The sequence below is a fragment of the Anolis carolinensis genome, chromosome 3, assembly GCF_035594765.1.
Source record: "Anolis carolinensis isolate JA03-04 chromosome 3, rAnoCar3.1.pri, whole genome shotgun sequence".
NCBI classification, from domain to species: Eukaryota; Metazoa; Chordata; class Lepidosauria; order Squamata; family Dactyloidae; genus Anolis; species Anolis carolinensis.
In genome coordinates this window covers 249952261-249979371 of record NC_085843.1, presented here as the reverse complement: position 1 = coordinate 249979371, position 27111 = coordinate 249952261, and the positions used below count along the sequence as shown (strand labels likewise).

At 42.4% G+C, this 27111-nt stretch overlaps 1 protein-coding gene across 2 annotated transcripts in view; it reads right to left on the bottom strand.

Moving 5' to 3' along the window:
• Window positions 1-27111, bottom strand: part of sgpp2 (sphingosine-1-phosphate phosphatase 2) — a 50920-nt gene that overhangs the window by 15471 nt on the left and 8338 nt on the right. The window contains exons 1-2 of one of the 2 annotated variants that reach the window (XM_016992102.2): window positions 21926-22063; window positions 11359-11538 (exon numbers count right to left, since the gene is read on the bottom strand). Coding sequence is in view for 1 of the 2 variants with exons in the window: in XM_003218300.4 (XP_003218348.3) it covers window positions 21926-22084 (159 nt within the window). In the remaining variant the exon portion in view is untranslated. Of the gene's footprint in view, window positions 1-11358; window positions 11539-21925; window positions 22085-27111 lie in introns of those variants that run through there. The other variant, XM_003218300.4, reaches the window with a different exon arrangement.

Genomic DNA, 27111 nt, shown 5'->3' with positions numbered 1-27111 from the left:
TTACTTCCTGGTCGCGGCCGGCGATCGCCCGGGCGATCGCCGGCCGCGACCAGGAAGTAAGGCCCGAATGGGCTATCTGCGCTGTGCGCACGGGCACAGCGCAGATAGCCCATTCGGGCCTTACTTCCTGGTCGCGGCCAGCGATCGCCCGGGCGATCGCCGGCCGCGACCAGGAAGTAAGGCCCGAATGGCCTAGGTGTGCTGTGCGCGTGCGCACAGCACACCTAGGCCATTTTGCCCTTAGTAACAAACTAAGGGCAAAAATGGCCTATCTGTGCTGTGCGCATGCGCACAGCACACCTAGGCCATTCGGGCCTTACTTCCTGGTCGCGGCCGGCGATCGCCCGGGCGATCGCTGGCCGCGACCAGGAAGTAAGGCCCGAATGGGCTATCTGCGCTGTGCCCGTGCGCACAGCGCAGATAGCCCATTCGGGCCTTACTTCCTGGTCGCGGCCGGCGATCGCCCGGGCGATCGCCGGCCGCGACCAGGAAGTAAGGCCCGAATGGCCTAGGTGTGCTGTGCGCGTGCGCACAGCACACCTAGGCCATTTTGCCCTTAGTAACAAACTAAGGGCAAAAATGGCTTATCTGGCTGTGCGCATGCGCACAGCACAGATAGGCCATTTTTGCCCTTAGTTTGTTACTAAGGGCAAAATGGCCTAGGTGTGCTGTGCGCACGCGCACAGCACACCTAGGCCATTCGGGCCTTACTTCCTGGTTGCGGCCGGCGATCGCCCGGGCGATCGCTGGCCGCGACCAGGAAGTAAGGCCCGAATGGGCTATCTGCGCTGTGCCCGTGCGCACAGCGCAGATAGCCCATTCGGGCCTTACTTCCTGGTCGCGGCCGGCGATCGCCCGGGCGATCGCCGGCCGCGACCAGGAAGTAAGGCCCGAATGGCCTAGGTGTGCTGTGCGCGTGCGCACAGCACACCTAGGCCATTTTGCCCTTAGTAACAAACTAAGGGCAAAAATGGCCTATCTGTGCTGTGCGCATGCGCACAGCCAGATAAGCCATTTTTGCCCTTAGTTTGTTACTAAGGGCAAAATGGCCTAGGTGTGCTGTGCGCACGCGCACAGCACACCTAGGCCATTCGGGCCTTACTTCCTGGTCGCGGCCAGGGCACGCTGGGCGGGGGGCGGGGCCAACTCTGGCCCCGCCCCCCGCACTATTCGCCCTGGCCCCGCCTCCCACACAGCGTGGGAGGCGGGGCCAGGGCACGCTGGGCGGGGCCAGGGCGTGGGAGGCGGGGCCGGTGGCGGTGGCGCTTTTTAGCACCCCCGCTTAACATTTAAAAATATCTCCGGCCGGCCCTGTACAGAGGATCAATTATAAGTACAAAACCCCGTCAACATCTGCAAGAAGCATATAGTAAGGGTAAAAGTTTTCCCCTGGCATTAAGTTCAGTCATGTCCAACTCTGGGGGTTGGTGCTCACCTCCATTTCTTAACCTGCTGTGCCACTGGGAGCTCCAAGAAACATATATTTATGTTCATATAAAATAAATGCAACCAAAAAGAACAGAAATTACCACTACAAATACCCATATTGTGTGACACAACAAACAATTTTTGTACTATGCCATCTGAAACTCTTCATGGGGAGGAAAAAAGAGGGAGATTCGGAGAAGAGCAACATAGCACTTGCATGGAGTTCTAAATATGTATATCAATGTCAACACCCAGAACCTCATATGTTACACAGAAAAGTACTATTCATCTTTACCTAAATTTAAAGAAACAAAGTGTGTACTGTATTTTTCAAAAGGATGAATAAAAAACATTATTTTCAAAAACCTTCACACAAACTGAGGCAGAAATAAGCTATAACAGTGGATTAAACTGCTGAGCTGATGAACTTGCTGACTAAAAGGTTGGCGGTTTGAATCCGGGGAGCGGAGTGAGCTCCCACTGTTAGCCCCAGCTTCTGCCAACCTAACTTAATGTCAGGGGAAAACCTTTACCTTAACCTTTTATGCTAGATTTAAAAAATACTAATGGAATAGAAATTGCAGCAACCATTAGAATAAATCATTACAATAAATCAATAAATCATGGTTTTATGAGTATCTAAATTCAACTACTCTCCAACTGGAGTAGACCCACTGAAATATTGGGACTTACACAAGTCTTAGAATGCCATTCAGCAAATTAATTTGGTCAACTGTAACTGAGACTAATAACTGGATTTTGCCCCAAATCTTTCTTTCTCAAAGTCAGTTTTATTTGCAATTGAGACTTTATGGCCTTTATCACATGAGGCTGTTTTATTGCAATAATCACATTTTGAAAGCAATTGAAACACACTGATAATAAAATGTTCACTTTTATCATCATTAGTGTTTTAATGACAAGTTGTTTATTATTGTTCCTTCTACTGATGTCCTACATGTAGCTAGTCCCACCTTTCTTTCCATGTATGGCCCTATTCAGTTCATATGTAATTTTTCCATAATTGTGCAACTACGCAGACGGGGGAGGAAAATTATGCCTACAGAATGAGTTGGAAGAGACCAAAAGTGTCATCCAGTCAAACCCCCTGTCATACAGGAATAATCAAAGCACTCCTGAGAGACGGCCATCTATTCCATGTTTAAGAGCCACATGTCTGGAATCTTGCAAATGCATCATAGCCAGTGTGGTTTTAACACATAGGCAGTTACCCAGGGCCCTATGAGCATAGGAACCCTATGGTAATCTATGCACAGAACAGAATTTTAAACTAATTTTCCGATGACCCATCTCAACATTTAAATCTCTTGCTAACACAGAAGGAGAAAAAGAAATTATGACTTGTAGCAGAATTAGGATGTTTGCATTCATGAGATAAATTTTACCATTTTATTGCTTGCAATGCTATGGAAGTCAACAGCTGGGGACAACAATTGCTAACAGTGAGCCTTTCCATTACCAGAAGCAGAGAATCCGCTGTTTGCATCCCAAGAATTCTATTTGAGTGGTGATAAGTTAGAGAAAGTGTAAGAAAGTGAGGAAAAAGAAACAGTAGTCTTATGACATGTTGGACAAGTGGGCTTATTAACAAAAGACCTTCCCCATAAATGTACAGCAGAGTAAATTCTTAGCAGCAGTGTGAACCAGCACCAGTAGCCAAAAGTGATAAAAAGAACAAAAATATAAAGATCAATGTTATCTCTTTCTTTGGAGGCTTTTCTTTGTAGCAAAATAATATGGTTGCCCTATTTACAAAAACAAGGTTTCCATAACTCAAAGTTCTTTATACAGTACTTCCTTCTTTGCTTCCATGCTGGGTTTCATTCTCATGCAGATAAACAGCTTCGTTCTCACAGAACCTCTTCTCACACTGAACTTACACAGGAGCTTTACACACAACAGCCTTCACACTGGAGCTTCACACATAAAGCCTTCAACTTGGGGTTTCTCTCACTGAAGCTTCTCATACCAGGCCTTCTCACACTCCTCAGGAGGACACTAGCTTTGGCCCACTAACTCTTAACAGGTTTCAGGCTACTCACTCAGGGTGACACCAGCTTATTTAACCCTTTCAGTGCTTGACTCACATTTTTGTAATTTAAAAAATCCTAGTTAATTTTACTATTTCGGACGTAACGTGTTACTGAACTTTTTAAATGACCCTTTGAGCGGAAATGAAATACGTTTTGAGTGGCACACAGAAGAAGATATGAGTGGCAGAGGGAAAAGAAAAAACAAGCACTGATTTTGTTGTGATAAGTTCCTTTGGAACTTGCAATCATCACGCTAAAATTGTGACTGGACAGCCTTGCGTAATAAAGACCTATGCTTTCTGCAAAGATAGATTTCAGCTTTGGTTTTCTGCCAAATTACCTTTTAAAGGTATCTCTGTTTCAGTGCAATGTATGAATCCTGGAGATGAATTGCAGAGTGATAATTGGAAAAGCAACAAGAATGAAAAGATTATATTTATTTTTGAAGAATCTATTGTCATTAAATCTCTTTGTCTTGCAATACAAAAAACTGTTTTAGAGCTCTGCCTTCAGTTTGTGAAGCAACAAAACCTAAACATAATGGGTGGTGCAAGATAGCCGGCCTGACAATTTCAAAGCAATGCATGGGGATTAAATTGTATGACTCGTGAAAGTTGAGGGGCGAAGCATGACTAATTTTTCTGTACGGTGCTTGAAAAACTGAAGCAAAAGCATCCACCTCATGCTACTTAGTTTGCATTCAGAGCTCCAGTTTAACTTCTTCAGTACCAAGGAAAACTGCAAAACAAACCCTAAAAACAAGAGGCACTGTAGGGAATACAGAGGAATGATTGCTTAGGGAAAGTCAAGGTATGAAGGGCAGAATGCATGGAAGAGAAAAGGAGCAAGAGCTTTCAGTTGTAGAACCAACGCTAAAGAAGAAGCAGCATTCCTGGAAACGTTAAAGGCCTCCTCCAGAACCATAGCAAACAAGTGTTTTACTGTGGAAGGGAAGACAATGGGAACTCTGGTTGTCACAGAGAGCCTGACCTAAACAAGTGGCAAGACTCATTGTATATGCTTCCCTGACAAGGGAAGTCTAGTGGAAAGACACTTCTTTGTATTCCACTATTGGGAGCAATATGGTCCTGAGATCATACAATGAGGCCTTCTCTGCTATGGCACCTTGGTTGAGAAATAATGAGGCCCAATTGGCACCAATGCTGCGTACTACAGAGGTAGGAAAATTTGACCCTCCAGATATTTTGGGCCTACTGTTCCAATAAGACTGCTATGTAATTGAGTCTCCTCAGGAATTATCAATGAGACATGTACAGTCAGCTTTCCATATTTGCAGATTTCCATTTTGTGAATTTGATTATTAGAGGATTTGAATAACATGTTTACTCTAGGAATCTCTAGGATCCTCCAGTGCAATTCTATGGTCAATTTCCCTCAGTGAGTTGTGCTGCAGGACCAAAGGATTCCCAAAGAGAACACTTCTCTCGCTATTTGAATGTCCCCCAGTGAATGTAAAGAACTATTAAATCTGTCACTATTGCTAAGCCCTCCCAAGAACAATAAAGGCTATCTACAACCTACCCTGTTCACACTTATTTGACAGTAAACTACAATGAACATACGGAAAACACATGGTGCTTTTAAGAGTATTCTGTGATAAGGAATGGAGGAAGTAATTTACCCTCCTCCTGCGAGTACCAGCAAGTAGGAAAAATTAATCAGCAACATTCCTGCCAATATTGGGCTTCCCCATCTTACAAAGAGCTCTGGGGTGAGGGATGATGGGAGTTGTGGTCCAAAAACATCTGGAGGGCCACAATTATTGAATCCTTTTGTACTAGGTCATGTGACTGGGGATATGTTTGATGACTACCACAGACACATTCCTACATCTGTCTCCTTTAGCTGTGATACTAAATTTTCATACATACCTCTAAATAGACCACTTGATCCTGTTGGAAGAGGCATGTTGATGTCCGTGTAAAGCAACTGCACTAAAAATCACTGAATTTTACTTTTTCAGTTTCAATTGTTCATTCAGATATGCAAGTTACCACTTGAGGGCAGTGATGAACCAACTCAAAAAACTTGCTGCCAAGTCTCCTGCAATGTTTGCATCTCTCATCCAGTGTTTGCATCCTTTTTAGTCATGCTGGCCTTTCTCACAAAATGGCAAAATAATAGAGATGCACTAATGACACACAGAGGAATTACACTGAACAAATATAGGCACAAAACTTTCCTTAGAAATTGTTTGATAGCAGTCTTATACCCCAAGGCACATGTCCAAAGATAAGGGAAATGTGTTAGCAGTACTTTCACGCTAACCAAGGCTACTCTGTGACCAATATTAACATATTCACTGTGAACTTGATATGGAAGGCAACACTATTTTACATTATGTGAATGTATGGAAATTGTTTCTAAAATAATTTAAATAAAACAAGTAAATCAGATAATGAGAACAACAAAATACTAAGATGGCACCTACTCAGTTCTATACCGTCAGAAAAGGATGCTTTTTCCCTTTTTGTTTCCCAGTTCATTGTTTTTTTTAACATTTATGTATAATATAACTAGGGAAATATAACACTTCTTTCAAAAGAGAGAGAGAGAGAGAGAGAGAGAGAGAGAGAGAGAGAGAGAGAGAGAGAGAAAGAGAGAGATGTTTTTTCAACAGCTTTGAACCATGTGATGAGCAAGTGGTATTCTGTTCAAGCTGTTAAGTTTTTTCTGCCTTCGTTTCCTCACTGCAACCTTCAATACTTCCTGATTCCAAGGAAGGAAAGAAATGAAGGAATAATAGAGGGCTGCAAGTGAAAGAGGTTTAGTTCCAGGTTTAAACAAAAAAGATGAAGCACCTTCTCATAGTAATTTGGAACCTAAAAGGAACATTGTCTCTCTTCCAAACCTGCACATGGGTTCACTGCAGTTTTTTCTGTACAGAACAGATGCCACAAATGCATGAAGTCAAGAGTCTTGCTAGACGGATCATCAGGCCAAAGATGTAGGTGACTCATTTTCCTTAACGCTGTGTAAGTGTGGCAGAAACACTTGCATAAGGATGTCTCAATACAAAAAAACAAGCTTTACCCCTCCTTAATATGACATGGTTTCAAATATTTAAACATGGCTATCATGTTCCCTCTTAATTATTTATATTTCAACCTAAACATACGCAGCTCCCTGAGCCATTCCTCATATGACTTGGCTTCCAGACTTTTGACCATTTTGTTCATCCTGTTCTAAACAAGTTCCAGCTTCTCAATGTCCTTCTTAAATTTTGCTGCCCAGAATTGGAAGCAGTCTTCCTGAAGAGGTCTAACCAGGCAGACTTTGGACACCACACTCTTTGAAAACAGACTCTGTCTTGGTAAAGTGACATGGTCACCCATTTTCCATAAGGATGGGATGCTACACGACAAAAGAGACAATGGTATATGCATGCCTGTGTATGGAGCATGGCAGGACACATGCACAATTATATTTTGTTCAGCTGATGGGGCAGGAATATTTTGCCCCACTCACACTAGCAACAGTCTCCGCTGAGTACAGTGTCTCACTTCCTTTGTGCTTCACTAATTTCTATACAAAAGCTATCTGATCACTTTAAATATTATCCAGCTCATGTCTTTTGTTCCATCCTCTCCCACACATACAAAGTTGCTTTGTACTTAATTTATAATCCATCCAAAGAATGACTCTGTCTCAGGTTTCAAATCATGACAAAAAGGCACACACCCAAGCCTTCTTCCTTGCCTACTCAATACCATAAAGCAAGCTCTTAACCAATTAGTCTAAATCTAAATGCAATCTTCAAGACAAAGTCTCTTCCTCTTGGAAGTGAGCCTAATTTAAAAGCAACATTTACTGTAACAGAAGACAACTGCATCTAGATGTTTATGTTCTCTCAACTGCCCAATGAGAGTACTACTGACTCCGGCATTCATTTAAAGAAGTCTTGAAAATCATTTTCCAATGATCCATTACAAGAGGAGCCCCCTATAACGCAGCAGGTTAAACCACTGAGCTACTGAACTTGCTGACTGAAAGGTCGGCAGTTCGAATCCAGGGAGCAGGGTGAGCTCCCACTGTTAGCACCAGCTTCTGCTAACCTAGCAGTTCGAAAACATGTAAATGTGAGTAGGTCAATAGGTACTGCTCTGGTGGGAAGGTAATGGTGCTCCAAGCAGTCGTGCTGCCACATCACCTTGGAGGTGTATATGGACAATGCCGGCTCTTCAGCTTAGAAATGGAGATGAGCACCAACCCCCAGAGTTGGACACAACTAGGCAATGTCAGGGGAAAACCTTTACCCCTTTACCTACCATTACAAGAAAAACACAATTCAGACAACCAAATGGTTGGGGCAGTCTGTTTCCAGTAGGTGTTTTTGCAACAATGATATTCATTGGAATTTAGTTCTAGGATCCATCATTGATACCAACATTGGTGGATGTTCAGAACCCATCACATACAACAGCAGAGTACACATAAGGTGTTCATTGTATAAAATGACAAAAATCAAGGCTTGATTTTGGGAATTTTTTTTAGTGGTGGTGGTCGGGTACCTTAAAACCAGGGATGTTTCAATTAGTGGACATGTAGAGCTGACTGCCATTCTGTTTTTAGAGACTATTATATCTTTTTGATTGCATTGTTTTTTTATATTTTACTTACCCTATAGATCCATACTATCACTATATTTTATCACAATTGCATTCTGTCCAGTTTGTCCATTCATTTTTGAACTCTTCCCTAATTTATTATACATCTTATATGTATTTTCCCTAATACACATATTTAGAGTATGTATCTCAGGGCAATACATGATCACAGGGACCAAACAATGACAGGCTCTCACTATCACACCCCTCTTCACAATATGCCATAGCAGATATAAGAAACAGTATGAAATATTCCAAGTGAGATATAAACTTGGCATATTTAAGTGTTATTAGAAAGAGACAATGCACAGAATTATCTAGAATCCACAATTTCTAGGAAAGGAATTACTTTTCTAGTTATCTAATTTAACAGATGTCTTTAAAATCATGACCCAGAATCATGCTGGACAGTAATGAATGCATAACTTCATAATCGTTCTGTATTCATGATCATTACACAATTTAGAGGATACACAGGGACTAAGAAATTCTTCTAATCCCCATTTACTGGACAACAGCCACTGCGTTCAACAAGAATCTGTTTCCCTGTCATACTGGAAACAGCTGACTTATAGTCCTACTCCTCTTCCCACCTGAAATAATCTCAAGCACAACTTGGACAGCTGAGTTTGACTTATCATTTGGCTCTTGATATAGGAACTAATTCTGTAATCAGCATGTAGTCTGGTCTTTAGAGAATTAGGCAGATTTCTATGATCTACTTGCTGTTTTCTAAGAAACTATTATCCACGGTTGTTGTTTTAAATGGACACTGAAACTTGTGATTAATGGATGCTGAAACTTGTGACACAATGAAGAATTCTGTGCATTATGTGATCTTGGAGTCCTCAAACTGCATCACATCTTTCATGGCAATCCCAAGGTCAAGTGGCCCATCTACTCTAAATTTTAAAAATACATTTCTTTTTACCTAGGTTTCCTCTGTGATGGTTCACATTAGAGAAGAGATCAACCTGTATGTGCCTGGGTAGTGGATGAATAGGCTGCATAACTCCACATTTATGAAAGGAAATGTATGGAGAGAAGCTTAGAAATAATAAAATGCAAGTAATACAATATTTTCTGGTAGTTACTTTTTTGTCTTTTCATAACAATATTAGATTGTGTGATGACTCATGGGCCTTGTAGTCCTGTTCCTAGTACTATTGTGGCAGACGAAGAGGAAAACATGGAATTTCCGCCATTTCAGCCAGAATCGGAGCCTCTCCACCTGGAGGATGTTTGTCCTCAAGAATGTAGCCAAACAGGCCTTGGGCAGAATTCCCCCCCCCGTTTTCCCGGAGGGACAATTATAATAGAGATAGAGGAGCCAGAGAGGCTAATCGCCGGAGCCTGAGAATCGCTGCCAAACAACTAGCTGATTAGGTCTGCTTCCCTTGGGAAATTCTAAGGAGTCATGCATCTGGACAGAGTTGGGTTTCGCTTCTCGTTCTCTAGGGAAAGTGTTCTGTTGGCGGGAAAACGAGACCCAATATAGGTTCTGGTTGCAAGGGGAACTTTGCGTAGTCAATTGTTCAGCTTGAGGAGAGAGATCGTGTGTGGACTTCGTAACCCCAGTTCCTTGTTTCCTGGATCAAGTTTCCAGCCTTGCCTTGTTTCACGGACTTCTTTGGACTCTGTTCATGTTTCATGTTGCCTCGTTTCAAGTCTTGAATCTAGCCGAGAACCAAGTTTATTTTCCAGCCTTGTGTCAAGCTACATTGGACTTTAAAGACTCTGTCATTCCCCACACTTTTGCTTGGCAAAGTGTGTGTTTCGGTCAAGTGGATTATAACTTTGAACTCTAATATCTTATATTGGACAATACATTTCTGGACTATATTTGACCTCATCTGAAAGGTCTGCTTCTGAACTATATTCTTCACTTGTTTTTATTGACTTTATATATTTCTTTAATAAAGATATTAGATAGATTCTGGCCTCTGTGTAAGGTTATTGGTGCTCTGCAGCCTGGGTCCTGACAGATTGCTACATTCAAAAAGTAACATAAGAAGGGGAAGTGGTATCAATTTGGGAGAGGATACATAAGTAATTTGTAGCTAAGTAAAAGTAGCTAATTTTCCTAGGTACATTAAAATGCATTGATAGAGATATTGACAACATTAATAACTTTATAAATTATTTAATAAGCAACATGAATTAATTACTTTTAAAGGTTTTTTTTAATCTGGAGGGAGATTATTTTTCTATTTGAGAGATGCAGAAGTATATTTCTAAGAACAAGTTAATTTCATAATTGATTTGGTGAAATCACTGAATTGCCTTTCTGTGAAATGGATTTCTCTTGGAACAAAAACTTTGGATTCAAAGGTGTGTGGGGTCTCAGAACCTATCTACCTTCACTAGTTTGCCATCCTAGGGAATGGTTTTGTGTGTATATGTGTATATGACTGATAAGCAACCATCACAGTGACTATGTGGTGAATGGCCAACCCCCCATACCAAATTAGCACTCATGGCATGGGTGCTTGATGCATGACTCTCTCCAAATTGCAAACATACTCCCCATTGCAACATAGTTGGGTATCTCTGACTTGATTCCTTTTATACAGTTAACACTCGACAGCTCCAACTTTGCATAAGAGCTGCACCCAGTGATACCTTCCATGGACCAAAAAATCTCCGTTTGGGGAAGTCACCTCTGATCAGTTTGAGGACTGCCTTTTGCAGCACCCTATTCAACAGGACCCCACATTCTTCTATGCAGCAGGACTGGACTGGAGGAGCAGCCATCAAAAGGACCAATTAAGGAAACCCACTTTCATCATGTCCCTCAGTTTGGATCCAGTCTTCTTTCAAATTCTATTGTAAATTCAGGTTTTAGTTCTTGCAAGGGAGTCTCACCCTGTGTAAACAATCTTCTAGTAGGAGGAGAATTGTAAATATTTTCACCTTAGAATACAATGAAGGGTTCCTCATCAAATAGCTGAAAAAAATGAGTACTAAATTTGGAGGTGAAATTCTGAGAACAGATGCGCACAAAATAATAATAAGGGTGGGGTATAAATGCATGTAATAAATAATAATAATAATAATAATAACTTTATTTTTATACCCCGCCCCATCTCCCCGAAGGGACTCGGGGAGGCTTACATGGGGCCTAGCCCGATAAAACGATCAAATATCAATGATACAACAATAAAACAATTATACCAATAAAACCTCAATTATCAGTAAAACAATCGATAAAATCGACATGAAGCATACAAAACCAAAAATGAGCTCACCAAAATGTCTGCATAAAAATGTGGAGACTTCACATCTTCAGGCAAAAATAGATTTGTTCAGGGACTTTTAAGCTCTTGGCTAGATACTGCCAAGTACTTCAATTTTTTTTTCCTGTAGTATATCACCTTGAATCGGACACTCCCTTGGCATCGTTTAAGGACAATCCTTCAATACATTGGCTGTAGGTGTCAAAGAATAAGCAGGGTGTGAAAATATTTGCAAAGCTCCAAAGCAATTCCTGCTCAAGTGTTAGTAATTTACATCCAAGTTACTTAATCATCTGTACACAAGATGCCAAACTGAATAAGCAGCACTTGTATTAAAGCAAGAGGAAACTTGCTCTACCACAGGATTTAAAAGTAATGACCTTAGTACGAGATATAATTGTTGTATTTCTTTGTAACACTTGTCAAAGAAACCACATCCTTCCTTAGAATTTCTCTAATTCGTGTTCATCCATATGAATTGTCATATCACATGAATTGTCATTTGACGTGTTTTAGGCTACCTGGTTTTAAGTGTTGTTTGACTAGTTACTAATTCTTCCCAAATCATGGACCTTTTAAATCAAAGTTTTCTGCTTTTTCTCTTGAACTAGATTAAGTAGAAAGGGAGAAGAGTTACTTATTTTGAATTCAATGTCCAGATTGGTGAGAGCAGCAGTAAGTCAGATAATGTATATTTAATTCTATTTTAATATTTATATGCTGGAAATGTGAAATTGTATTATTCATTAATTACTGTGAGCCACTGTGCATCTCAATCACAGAGATAAAATGGGATGCAAATAAATATAATAATATCAGCATCATCAGAAGTTGGCAACTTTGGGCCTCCAGATGTTTTTGGAGTGCATTTTCCATAATCCCGCACCTTTGGCCATGCTGATTATTGCTGATGAGGAGTTGTAGTCCAATGATATTTGAAGGACCACCATTGTTCAGCCCTGTTTTAAGAGGAAGTATATTGCCAAACACAAAAGCCTGCATATTTCTATATCAGTGTCACGACCCAGGCTGCAGAGCACCAATAACCATACACAGAGGCCAGATTCTATCTAATATCTTTATTAAGGAAATATATAAAGTTAATAAAAGCAAGTGTATGAAATAGTCCAGAAGTAGACCTTTCAGGGAAGGTCAAAATTAGTCCAAGAAAACAATGTCCAATATGAAATATTAAGGTCCAAAGTTGTAATCCAATAACCGAAACACTCACTTTGCCAGGCAAAGTGAGGGGAGATGACAAGGTCCTTTAGTCCATGAACTTGAGCAAGGCTAGGAAATAACTTGAAACAAGGCTTGATACAAGGCAACAAGGAACGAGGAGCGAGAACAAGGTCCGTGGAATTACTTGGCAAAACCCGGGAAACAAGGCAAGGCTGAGTCCTGGAAAACAAGGCAAGGTCCGTGGAGGTAAACAAGGCTGGAAACGGGAGCGAAGGCTTGGAATCAGGAACAAGGCTTGAAACAGGAACGAGGCTTGGAAACGGAGCGCGCTGTCCACACACAACTTACTCCAGTAGCTGACGAATTGACTCCGCAAGATCCCTTTGTGGGTAAAACACCTAAATAGGGTCTAGTTTTCCCACCAAAGAACAGTTCACTGGGGAACCAGAAACGAAAGCTAATCTCTGAGTCCAGATGCATGACTCCTTAAAGTTTCTCATGGAAAACAGGCTTAATCAGCTAAATTCTTAGCAGCTATCCTAGCACTCCTGCGAGAGGCCGCTTGAACTCCTCTCTGTTGTTTACAAAACTCGTGGCGAGAAAACACAGGAGATTTAGGCTCAGGGCTTGTTTGACAGACTTCTGGAAGACAAATCTCTTGCAGGTGCAAGGTTCCCAGATCTGGCTGGGAAGGTTCCAATTCTGACTGAGACGGTGAAAAACCCAAGTTCTCCTCTTCATCTGGGACTACAGTGCCATGAATGGGATTACATGGCCCATGACTCATCACACTATCCCCCTCCTCAAGCCCCCTCTCAAACTGGGACTCTCTCCCCGAGGCGCGAGGCCGCGGCTTGGCGGGATAGGTCTGATGGAAGCGGCGGGTTAGATCAGGAGCATGGACTGTGGAAGCGTCTTCCCAAGAGCGTTCCTCGGGGCCAAAACCCACCCAGTCAATGAGATATTGTAGGCGGCGGCGGTGAAAGCGAGAATCCAAAATGTCCTGAACCTCAAACTCCTCCTCTCCATCTACCCAAACAGGAGGGGGGGCCGGCCGGTCTGTATCAGGGCGCGCACCATCCGCCGGAAGGAGTAGGGAGCGATGGAACACTGGATGAATGCGCATTGAGCGCGGAAGTTGGAGTTTGAAAGTCACGGGGTTAAGTTGCGCCACCACTGGATAGGGGCCAATGAAACGGGCATCTAACTTCCGGCAAGGGCGATGGGAGGGCAAAAAGCGAGTGGACAGAAGAACCCGGTCTCCTACCTTGATTTCGGGGCCCGGCTGGCGATGTTTGTCCGCGTGACGTTTATAGTCCTCCTTGGCTTGGTCTAGTTGCTGGAGCAAGAGTTGTTGCACCGCTGTGAGTTCCTGCAGCCAGTCCTCTGCTGCGGGAACTTCTGAGGTTTCAATGACAGGAGGAAAGAAACGTGGATGGAAGCCGTAGTTTGCAAAGAACGGGGTTTATTTAGTAGAAGCCTGGACCCCATTGTTGTAGGCAAACTCTGACAACGATAACAGGGAAGCCCAATTGTCCTGTTGGTAGTTCACATAACAGCGAAGGTATTGTTCCAAAGTGGCATTGGTGCGCTCAGTTTGCCCATCTGTTTGGGGATGATGAGCCGAAGATAAACGAGAGTCTATGCCCAATAGTTTTTGTAGTGCTTTCCAGAAACCAGAGGTGAATTGGGACCCACGGTCTGTGACCAAACTCTTGGCAATCCATGCAATCTGAAAACATGTTGGAGGAATAGATCTGCAGTCTCTTTGGCCGTGGGAAGGCCTTCACAGGGAATGAAATGGGCTAACTTGGTGAAAAGGTCCACCACCACTAGGATTGTGGTGAATCCACAGGAAGGTGGTAGATCAGTGATAAAATCCGCAGAGATTATTTCCCATGGGTGGGATGGGGTAGGGAGGGGATGCAGAAGCCCTGAGGGCTTCTCCCTTCTTGTCTTGGAGCGCTGGCATACTGGGCAGGTGTTGACATATTTTTCCACATCCTTGCGGATCTTGGGCCACCAGAAATCTCTTAGGATCAAATGCATAGTTTTGAATAGTCCGAAATGCCCTGCTGGCTTGCAGTCATGACACAGACGAAGTGCCTTTTCTCTGCCCGGTCCTGGGGGGATGTAAACATGATTTCTATAGCAAAGTAGCCCATCCTTAAGCGAAAAGGGAAAATGTAGTCCTTGGCGAAGTTGGTCCTGTGCCCAGGCATCTACTTGCTGGCTGGCCCTGATTTCCTGAGCACAAAGGGGCCCTGGAGTAGAGGGAGTTGATTCAATGGGAGTGGATTTGGTGTTTCCCACTGTGAGCGTGGCAAAGTTCTCGGGTTGTAGCAGCTGAGATTCAAAGGTCTCCTTGCGCCCTGCAGTGTATTCCGGTTTTCGTGACAGAGCATCTGCTTGCTTGGTCTGGGCTGGGGTTACATAATGAATTTGGAAGTTAAAACGTTCAAAGAATAAAGCCCAGCGTTGTTGCCTCTGATTTAGCTTGCGGGCAGTTCTTAGATGCTCTAGATTCCGATGATCAGTATGGACTTCAATGGGAAATTTGGCCCCTTCTAACCAATGTCTCCAAGTTTCAAAGGCTGCCTTTATGGCCAATAGTTCCTTTTCCCAAATGGTGTAGTTTCTCTCTGGTGCGGTCAATTGACGGGAATAAAAGGCACAAGGATGAAGATGATCTCCCACCGGTTGTAGGAGTACAGCCCCAATTGCCACATCGGAGGCGTCCGCCTGCACGACAAAAAGGGTTTCAGGATCTGGATGCTGAAGGATTGGCTGGGACGTGAATAATTTCTTTAGTTGCTGGAACCCTTTCTCTGCTTGATCTGTCCAGCGGAAGGGCTGTTTCCCACGGATGCAGCTGGTGATTGGGTCAGACCAGCGGGCAAAGTCTGGAATGAACTTGCGATAGTAGTTCGCGAACCCCAAGAATCGTTGCACCTCTTTCTTGTTGGTGGGCGCCCGCCATTCCAATACTGCTGAAACCTTTGCCGGGTCCATGGAGAGCCCTAGTGGCGAGACGCGGTACCCCAGGAAATCTACCTCTTGTAGATCAAAAGCACATTTTTCCAGCTTGGCATAAAGTCCATGATCTCGCAATCGTTGTAACACCATTCTGACGTGGTTCTCATGTTCTGATTGTGATCTAGAAAACACCAAAAAATCGTCCAGGTAGATGATCAAGAACCGATCTAGATAATCCTGAAAGATGTCATTGACAAAATGTTGGAACGTTGCGGGAGCTCCACATAATCCATAATTCATAACTCGGGACTCGAATAATCCGAATTTAGTCTGGAAGGCGGTCTTCCACTCGTCCCCTTCTCTGATGCGAACTAGATTATACGCCCCCTGAAGATCCAGCTTGGTGTAGACCTTGGCTCCTCGAAGTCGGTCTAGTAGGTCCGAGATTAAGGGCAGGGGATAGCTGTTCCGCTTAGTGATATTGTTCAATGCTCTATAGTCCACCACCAAGCGTAATTCCCCGGATTTCTTTTTCACAAACATCACTGGGGAAGCGGCTGGGGATTGAGAGGGTCTGATGAATCCCTTGCGAAGGTTTGACTCTATAAACTCCCTGAGAGCTTCTTGCTCCGGTTCAGTCAGGGAGTAGAGATGTCCTCGCGGGATCGGGGCCCCCTCCACCAAGTCAATGGCACAGTCATAAGGTCTATGTGGGGGTAATCTCTCGGCCTCTTTTTCATTGAATACATCCCAATATTCTGAGTACTTCTTGGGCAAGGTGATAATGGGTTCAGTGTCTGTGGCATGGCAGACCTTGGCTACAAGGCAATGGTTTTGGCAATATTTTGAAGCAAACTGCAGTTCTCTGTTGGACCAGGAGATGCTTGGGTCGTGAAGTGTCAGCCATGGAATTCCCAAAATCACAGGGAAATGGGGAACCTCGGTAACAAAGAAGGAAATCTCTTCCATATGTTCCCTTATCCACATTCTGGTGGGTTCCGACCACTGGCTTACGGGACCCGTCTTGAGGGGGCGGCCATCGATGGCTTGCACCACACGGGCATTCTTGAAGTCATGGTATTGTAATCCCAGAGAGTCGGCATACTCTCTATCAATGAAATTGTTTGTGGCTCCTGAGTCTATCATGGCATGGACCATGACTGGCCCCTTTTTTGCTGACCACAAGGTGACCACTAGAAGAAATAGGACCCCGGTTGGCGGCTCTTGAGTGGGTTTTTTGACCGGGTTGGCGAGCCTCTCTACGCCCGGTCGCTGGCTTCCCCCGCCGGCTGTGCGCCAGCCGCCTCAGACGCCTTAGTCTCCGTGGAGGACGCCGCCGCCAGACGGGCGGCGGGCTTCCCTTTGGCTGGGCACTCTCTGGCGAAGTGGCCCCCGTTCCCGCAGTACCAACAGAGATTTAGGCGTTGGCGGCGGGCCTTCTCGGCGGCATCTAACCTGGGACGCACATTGCCCAACTGCATCGGCACCTCCTCGCTCCCCCTGGGGTATGGGGCTGGTGGTGGGGGTCTCCATACTGGACGCGGCTGGACGCTGGTGGGAGCGGGAGGTTTCACCCCAGCTCTACCGCTCTGGCCTCGGACCCATTGTTTTCTGTTGGCAAGCATGACTTCAGCTCGTAAACATTGATCAATGAGTGCTTCAAGAGAGTGGGGGGGATCCACCTTGGAAATTTCCTCCAACATCTCGATGTTGAGACCCTCCCGAAATTGTCCTCTGAGGGCTATATCATTCCATCCGGTGCTGTGGGCCAGCACTCGGAACTCGACTATGTACTGGGACAAGGGTCTGTCCCCCTGAGAGAGGCGCCGGAGTTTATGGCCGGCTGCCTCCAAATTGTCTTCGATCCCCCAAGTCGCCTTAATGTGATCCAAGAAGTGTTGCGCTGATCTTAGGTGTGGGGAAACTTGGTCGAACAGTGCCGTCGCCCAGTTGGCCGCTGGCCCGTCTAAAAGGCTGTAGATCCACGCCACTTTGATGTCTTCTTGGGGAAACTCGGCATTGCGGGCCTCTAGATAAGCCTGGCATTGGCGACGGAAAACATGAACCTTAGAAGCTTCTCCAGAAAACTTGGTTGGCAACGCCAGGGCCGGGAGACGGATTCCGCGTTCCTTCAATCCCTTTATTTCTCCCTCCTGCGCATTGAGCTTATCACGGATGCGATCCACTTCCTCCTTGTCGATGGTGTAGCTGAGTGGCTGGCCTCCCGGTCCGGCTCCGGTAGACATTCTGGCCTAGGTTAATTGGTGCTTAGGGTGGCGGAGTCAAACTGTCACGACCCAGGCTGCAGAGCACCAATAACCATACACAGAGGCCAGATTCTATCTAATATCTTTATTAAGGAAATATATAAAGTTAATAAAAGCAAGTGTATGAAATAGTCCAGAAGTAGACCTTTCAGGGAAGGTCAAAATTAGTCCAAGAAAACAATGTCCAATATGAAATATTAAGGTCCAAAGTTGTAATCCAATAACCGAAACACTCACTTTGCCAGGCAAAGTGAGGGGAGATGACAAGGTCCTTTAGTCCATGAACTTGAGCAAGGCTAGGAAATAACTTGAAACAAGGCTTGATACAAGGCAACAAGGAACGAGGAGCGAGAACAAGGTCCGTGGAATTACTTGGCAAAACCCGGGAAACAAGGCAAGGCTGAGTCCTGGAAAACAAGGCAAGGTCCGTGGAGGTAAACAAGGCTGGAAACGGGAGCGAAGGCTTGGAATCAGGAACAAGGCTTGAAACAGGAACGAGGCTTGGAAACGGAGCGCGCTGTCCACACACAACTTACTCCAGTAGCTGACGAATTGACTCCGCAAGATCCCTTTGTGGGTAAAACACCTAAATAGGGTCTAGTTTTCCCACCAAAGAACAGTTCACTGGGGAACCAGAAACGAAAGCTAATCTCTGAGTCCAGATGCATGACTCCTTAAAGTTTCTCATGGAAAACAGGCTTAATCAGCTAAATTCTTAGCAGCTATCCTAGCACTCCTGCGAGAGGCCGCTTGAACTCCTCTCTGTTGTTTACAAAACTCGTGGCGAGAAAACACAGGAGATTTAGGCTCAGGGCTTGTTTGACAGACTTCTGGAAGACAAATCTCTTGCAGGTGCAAGGTTCCCAGATCTGGCTGGGAAGGTTCCAATTCTGACTGAGACGGTGAAAAACCCAAGTTCTCCTCTTCATCTGGGACTACAGTGCCATGAATGGGATTACATGGCCCATGACTCATCACAATCAGTGTAGATTAGTCTGATGCAGTGGCTGGACACAGTTCCTCTGTGAGTGCTACATGGATATCACTTTCACTGCTGCATGCAGAGAGTGAGTCTGGTGAAAGCAAGTGCCAAGTGGAACTTAGGCTATGAGAGAATGGTGTGCCTCCTTCCAACCTCCTGCATTCACCATTTGGTTATCCCACTCCTGTTTTAACAATATATTTCACTGCTTCTGCCTAAATTGGTGTAGTCAAATAACATGAGATAGCAAAAATTTAACTGCAAAACTGTTTTTTAAATTCCTTAATAAAATTTACAAATAGAAAACCTCTTAAGTGTTAGAAGAATGAGAGAGAACTCAATGGGCAATGTAAGAAAAATGGCATCACTGCACAAATAGTCTCTTATGTGCCTACAGATGTTACCTAATGCAATGTATGGTGACGCAAGGAAGGGAAACTATCTTTCCTCCTGGCTTGTTGTTTAAGATTCTGCAAGAAGAATCCAAACTATGTGGTGGAATGGGAAGCGCAACACTACTTGACAAGTGTCAACTTAGCTATTTTGGCTATTATGCAACAAGCTCCAGCAGAGGTCACTACACATATTGATGGAAAAGATTTTATGTTGATAATTAGATGAATTTCAAAATAAGCATGAATGTAAAATCATAATGCACAAGAATCAATTTTTGAATCACAAGAGAGGGAAGCTATTTACTTTGCTTTTTGCCACTTTTTTTCATTATAAGAACTCATTCTTAAAAATAGAGAGAAAGGAAGAGAGTTCAAATCATTAGCAAAGATGAATAAATGTGTCTGGAATGCACCGAAGCATGCATTGTTATATACCTGAACTTAAAATGCAGATCAAATAGTTTCAATCTAGCTTCAGCTGTAGGGCATAAACGAAGGCCAATTTAAGTTGCCTGCCAACTAGGATAATACAATCCACCATATGTCTCTGCCATCTTAGTTCTCTTATGGCAAAGTGCTTTTTGGAGAACATGTGGAAGAGAACACTTCCAAGTGGCACAAGTTCAAACAAGCCTCCAGCTGTGAGGAAACTGATGGGACAAAACTGAATGGGAGTTCTAAGCCAAGCATCTGAGCAGAGAAACAAGAAGCCACACCAAGAATGCCTTGCTGGGTCAGAAACTGGTCAAAGGAGTGTCATTCACAATTTCTGGCAATCACATCCTGTGAGGAACTTGAGTATGCTTAGCCTGGGGAAAAAAGACTTGGGTATGATAGTTCTCCTCACATCTCCAAAGGGCTGTCATGTAGGTGATGAGTGTTTTCTGCTGATAAAGGGGGTAGGACCCAAACCAATGGGCTCAATTTACAAGAGAGGAGATTCTGGGGAAACATTAGAAAGCATTTTCTAGAGTTAATAGCTGTTTGACAGTAGCTTAGCTTGGAGGGTGGTGGATTCCCTTTCGCTGGAGGCTTTTAAGAGGCTAGATGGCTCCATCCCAGGGGTGATTTAGCAGCGGCCTCCTGTATGGCAGAAGGTTGAACTATTCAACCCCTGTCTGTCTTTATAACTCTGTGATTTGATGGCTAAATTGCACGACCAGGCCTTTTTGTACAGTTCTAAGTGCTGGATTGAAAGTACCTATACATCAGATATACCAGCAGATGTTCAGAGTCATTGGTTTTGACAACACTGATCATTTATTTCTTGAGAGAGAAAAAAAGGACAGGATAGGGGATCCAATGAATACCCATCCTTCCTTTTTTCAAGTAGGTATTTAGTACTACTTTCAGAATATTATTATTATTATTTATTCATTTCTATCTCACTTTTCTCCCATGGGTGGGACTCAAAGCGGCTTACAAAATACAAAACCAATACAAATACATCTGCACACAATACATAATTAACTAAAACATCATAAACCAATATAAAAGCCCAATTTAATATATCATATTATTATAACAGTTCACTCACCAGAATTTTTGGTCTAAATTCAATTGTCAGTTCCAAATACAGTAGACTCCACAGATCAAGTAGGTCTTCTACTCTAGCTGGGATTCTACTGGTCAGCCCAATATTTCTATTTTGGGCGGTTTAGATTAATGTTGGTAAATATTAATGTTGGTAAATATGGTATAGGGGCCCTTGGTGGTGGCGCAGTGTGTTAAAGCGCTGAGCTGCTGAACTTGCAGACCGAAAGGTCCCAGGTTCAAATCCAGGGAGCGGAATGAGCGCCCACTGCTAGCCCCAGCTCCTGCCAACCTAGCAGTTTGAAAACATGCAAATGTGAGTAGATAAATAGGTACCGCTCCAGCGGGAAGGTAATGGTGCTCCATGCAGTCATGCTGGCCACATGACCTTGGAGGTGTCTACGGACAACGCCGGCTCTTCGGCTTAGAAATGGAGATGAGCACCAACCCCCAGAGTCAGTCACGACTGGACTTAACGTCAGGGGAAAACCTTTACTTTTACCTAAATATGGTATAACTTCTGAAATCAGAATGTTTCATAAACAAAACAAAGTATATTATTTTGCACACTGAAAGTTACAGGCTGTGTGAAATCTGTACAGTACAGTCCTATCTATCAGTGTTTCTTGGTAGCAGGATTGAAGGATGCTCTGAAGACAAGCAAAAGATTAGAGCAAAAGGAAATCTCACTATGAGACTGTCTGACACTGGGTGGAACCCTTGATTAAAATTTTCATCTAAAAATTGAAATTATATAGTAATATTGATTTAAATATTATTTAATATTTTCAGAAGACATCCAGTGTGTTATACAATAGACCCATATACTATGCAAGTGATTTGTCCTTCTTTTAATATCATTTTCATATACAGTAACAACCTTATTTTTCTTACCCAAAATGAATGATGCCTTGGACTTCTTGCCCAAGCATACCGTAGAATTGTGCTGGAGGACCTATAGATGTCTATGGAAGTGTCCTTTCATCAGAGGTTAGCCACATAATAATACCAGAGGCTTAGAGGAAACACTTCTCTAGGCATTGCTAGGTTCTCCAATGTGATTCTATCATATGCAAAGCTCTTTGTGTATAATTGAAACTGCATTCAACAAGCTCACATAATAGGTGCACCTACTGTACTTTATAGCATTTTAACAGATACATAAAAAGCCTGAAATATAACCAGAAATCTTGTGGAACAAGTACTCAGAATGTTATATTAACGAGACACTGAGCAGTACTTACGGGCCACATGATAATCAGCCTTCTAGCGATGTATTGGTTAATGCTCCAGTAACTGAATGGAAGGAATGTAATGTAGAAAACTTCTTGGCCCATTGCAGCTGATATCCTGAACAGGTAATAGTAGAAATAATTCTTGACAACATAGTCCTGCAGAATGTCCTAAGAGAGAAATATATATATGTGTTAGTAAACTTGTCAGAGAGTCAGCATTGTATAGTTCTGCCTAGAAAACTCCATGATAAGTTCTCTTTGGAGTTGTGTTAGAAATGACTTGAAGACACACAACAACCACCACCATATACTGAGATAACCACAGACAAACTTAAAGATGTAAGTGTGCTACACTGTTTCAGACTGATGTATTAAACATTGAAATGTATATATTGTAATAATCTCTTCCCATATAACAAAATCCTGTCTAGTTTCCACTTTTGTTATAGATTTACCCTCTGTGTTGTAACTTGGAAAACTCAAGTGTAATTTAAGTGAGTGATACATGGGGTTGGAACTGGGTTAAAACTGGAGAGAAAAGCATGTTATTCATACACAAACGTGACAAATCCATGGACTACTGTATAAAAACCTGAATGAAATAAACTTCATTACTAGAGATAACAATATTTTCTTCCTTCTTCTAAAACAATCATTTGCTCTGTGGCATTTCAATTGCTAATTCTACCCCTCCCTTCAAATCAAGGATATTAATTCACTCATATTGCTTTTGCAACCTAAATTACCTTACACAAATAAGGTGAAGCAAAAAGATGAGAGAAATAAAGACATTGTTTGGGCACAACTGTAACAACGCTAAATGAATATGAGTTGAGCTATAAACTAGATTAGCTAAAGCAGGCAGCGCAACAAAATGATTCGCTGAGGCAACTCTATTCATAGGTTCTTTCTTTTTCCAGGATGGTACAAAGAGTGTTCTTTCAATGAGTATATTGCACTTCCTTCACTCCTAGGTTAGTTATTGTTCCTGACCCAAGTACTAAGAGAAGACACAGTACACTTAGGAACCCAAAGCCTAATTTTGTATGAATTAAAACAACAAGCATGTAAGGCAATCAGAAGAATACAGTAAGAATATTCCCTTGTAAGAAAGTTCATTTGATTTCATTATGGATACTAATAAAACCAGAGCTTAGAAAAGTGACTTTCTTGATTGCAATGCCCTAAACCTCCCAGAAAATGGCAGAAATACATAGTCCAAAAAGTAAGCTGATTTTTTTTTTCTGAAAAAGGGATGGTAGGTCAAATATTTTTGACAATTCTGATCTAGAGGTTCCCCACATGACTACATTGTCTCTTCTGTGTGGTTTCCTAGATTTTTAAAACACAGCTTCCGCCCTACTCTAAAAAATTCAAATCTCCTATTTGATGTGTAATTATTGATAGTAATTTCTGTCTTTCTGCTCTCATTCTGTACCTTTGGCCTCATCGACTACTGCATTGTGGGCCCTGAGAAGAATGAAATCCACTTTGACATTTGATTGGAAAATGTCCCCACCTTCCAGAAGAATGTGTGGATCAGCTCTACTGACCAGTTCAAATGCCTCCAAAGGAGAGTGAACAAGATGAGAAAAAACATAAAACTCAAGACCTATGAAAAATAGTTTAGGGGAAATCCTATGATGAATTGTTTAAGGTTGTGCACATAGGACTGTGCACATTTATTTCAGAGAAAATATGAAGAAGTGACATTTACATATTTCAAGTGACATCATCTAGAACACTCCTTAATTTGAAGGTCTTGACTCCAAGCTTACTGTTAGGGTCACAAAAATTTGGCAAGGGCAGAAAGTTTCTGAATGTTGAGTGATTTCAGTAACTGCTAAAATCACGGGTCCAGAGCCTGGCATGTCACAACACACAAAAGGTTAAATCAGGACACAAACAAGATTGAAAGCAAAGAGAACACTGGTTTATTATTTCAGGCCCGAAAGAATGCCAGAATAGACTCTGCACTCTCAAAGATCTGATATGCCTTACTGGGAAATAATGAGCATATTTATTCATTTTTGACAACTATTTGGAATATCCACACCAACCTCTGGTTGGCTAAAAAATGACAGAGCTAGGATGTGTGGCATGACATTTTGCAATACTTGCTGAATTGAACACTATTTGTGTCTTAATATTTGCACTAAAATGTGCAATGCAAGGCCAGAGTGTTATTTTTGTTCTTTACAATGTGTTCTGTCTACTTGATCTTTATGAAACAAACTGCATTTGAGGGGAAATCCCATTGTCTGAGGATTCCCTCTGATGTCATCACTAGTTGGTGTTTTTGCATGGCTGGAAAATAAACAGCTGTCATTCATTTGTTTGAAGTCTGAGTCCATTCATTTTTCCACCCCCCTGAGAGGAGTGCAGAAACCAGGAATTTGATATGATAACATGTAAATGACTCTTTGACTGAATAGTTCAGTTCAGGTACACAGGGTGGGCCCAGTAAAAGATAATGATAAATTATGAATAATAAACAGTACAATGGGTGAAACAGTACAATTGGGCACTGATTCTCATTCATCGATATGGAAAGCTGGAAAATCCCCTCAATGACAGCAGAAAACAGGTCAATGGAACAGAAATTTATCAATGCAAGGAAGTTACAGCTAATCAAATTGTATGGGCCTTATCTATAGGAGCGAAGAGTGCTTTGTGTGTGCCTTTAGTACTTTCACCTTACGCTCCCCTGTCCTATTGTGATAAGATTATTTGAATTGAATATACGCAACCAGGTGGAGCTAGATAGACATTCTAGATTACACTTTAGAAAGGAAAAGGGGGTCGCAGCCTGTTTGACTTCCCTGGGGTGGCGATCTGCTGGGAATCCAAAATCATGGGAAAAAACATTAAACATACATTTATGAATATACTTATAGAATTCATGAGTGAGTGAAGGGGAGCAAAGTGGATTTCTGGAGGTTCACGAATGAAAATCAGTTATAAATGAACATGGTTTGCCCTAATTGTATCAGGGAGATCCGAGTGGCTAGCCATTTCCTTTTTAGTGATTCTCCCCAAGATGATATGTTTAGTAGGAAGATTATGCAGATCCTTTCCATTGTGTATCTGGTCTATTTCCCAGAGTGAGGCTTGGTGAATGAAGGTGAAGAGGAGGAAATAGTCTGCTGGCCGTTTGCAGGCTGAGGCCCTGTCAGTTCATGAAGGTTCAAATAATTTTATATAATTCATGTTTTTCTCGATAACAGGGGTATACATTCTCGATAACATTTATGTAAATCTGTTGGCAACAATGTGAAATATTTACAGTGGACTCTGCAGAAAATGCTTCAGCTATACTCCACAAAGGGGAAAATCAACCTGTTATCAGTAAGTGTATGATTTTTATACCAATATGCTTGGGGTCAAAAGGGGTTGTGAATGAAAATGTTTAAGAAGCCCTGATGTAGGAGAGGTAATAAGCTTGTTTCCTTCAGTGCCACAAATTAGAACATGTACTAATTAAAAGAAAATTAATTAGAACATTAGAAAAAACCTGCTGGCAATAAGAGCTGTGCAACAGTCAAATCTCTTCAAAGGAGTGAACTTTCCTACTTTGTAGCCCTTTAAATAGCAGTTGGGTGGCCATCTTGTAGGAATGCTTTAACTATGCATTACTGCATGGCAGAGGGTTGGACAATATGGTCTTTGCCATCCCTTCCAACTTAGCCATTCTTGGAGTTTGTTCTATAATTGAATAAGATTCGAGTGGTATTTCAATCAGCCTCTTTATGTGGAAACTTGTGAAGTGACTGCTTATACTTTCAAGTATACTGAAATATATGCAATACTGGGTTCAATTCCATATAAACAATGGAAGGATATGATCAAAAATTACTTATTCCTAATGCTGCATTCACAACTTTATCTCTTCAAAATGCTACACAGCATTTAAAATAAAGCTTTTTCATGTGAATGAAATCGTTGTATTGATCTTTTACATAGAAATGAGTTGCTAATGGTGCAGAGATTTGGGGTTATAATGTCAGATTTACTGTGGATCAGACAAATGGAAAGCACAAGTCAATCCTGCTTCTGTGTAGCCAAATTCATGCATGTGTTGGGAAACATTTTAAAAGAATCTCTCTGACAGACTAATGTTTTAAGTAAACTAATGATTGCAACAGAACCTTTAATTAAGACTGTAGGTTTCTTTAATATTGCAACATACATATAATGGAATCAATTATTTATCTCATCTTAAGCAATGATTCAGTTATGTAGGACTGGAGGCAAGATGGATTCTGAAGAATTCACTTATTGAATCTAAAAGCATCAGCTATATTACAGGACAGCAACAGCATCATATGGAAGATTTGGACATGGTAATGAATTACCAAATTTTAAATTGAGATACGCTTTCTGTGGGCTAATATAAATGCACTTGAAGCATACACCTGTTTCTGCATAGGCAACCCTTCCATCAAAATAGAAGATGAGATATTGAATCCTCCCCATAGTCTGTCTGTCTCTTTTCCTTTCTCTTGTATGATTACAATACCAGAAATCAAACCAAGCTGGGAAGAAGATATGTTTTTAAGTCTTTCTTATGGTTGTAGCAGGGAAGAGGGAGGGACTGCCGAATATGTGAAAGCAGAACAAATATTTGCTTGTTTCCCCAAAGGTTGTGGAAATAAATATGCTTTTAGCTGATTCCTGGATGAGAAAAGAATGGGGATTAGTGAATTGCAAACAGAAGAGTGTTATACGTCAGCTGTGACTTGACAAAATCCTGCCATGAGTGATATTCCTTGAGACCCCTTTAACTATGGGGTGCCAAAAGTGTACTTCACTCGAGTTTAAATCTCAGGTGGGAGTGTACTCTGGGAAATGGGCCTTTAAGAATTTGGTTCCTATTCTAGAGCTCTGCAGTTTAACAATACCACTTTGAATCAGCCTGGTCATTCCACACCAGCAGACACTTCAAAACAGATTTCTAAAATAATTTGAAATCCTTCACTACCTCTCTGTCACCACATGGGCAGTGGCCTCCTGCAATGGCTACAGCCTCTAAGGGGAATTTCATGTAGAGTGTATTGGAGTAGTCCAACAGAAAGAAGTAATGAAGAGCATGGGTTACATTTGCTGGCTACAGGCAGTTGCCGCTTGATCCTCCAGTCTCAGCTTTGACTCATGTATTTGTCCCTTCGTAGGTGCACTGTTATAGTGATTGGTAC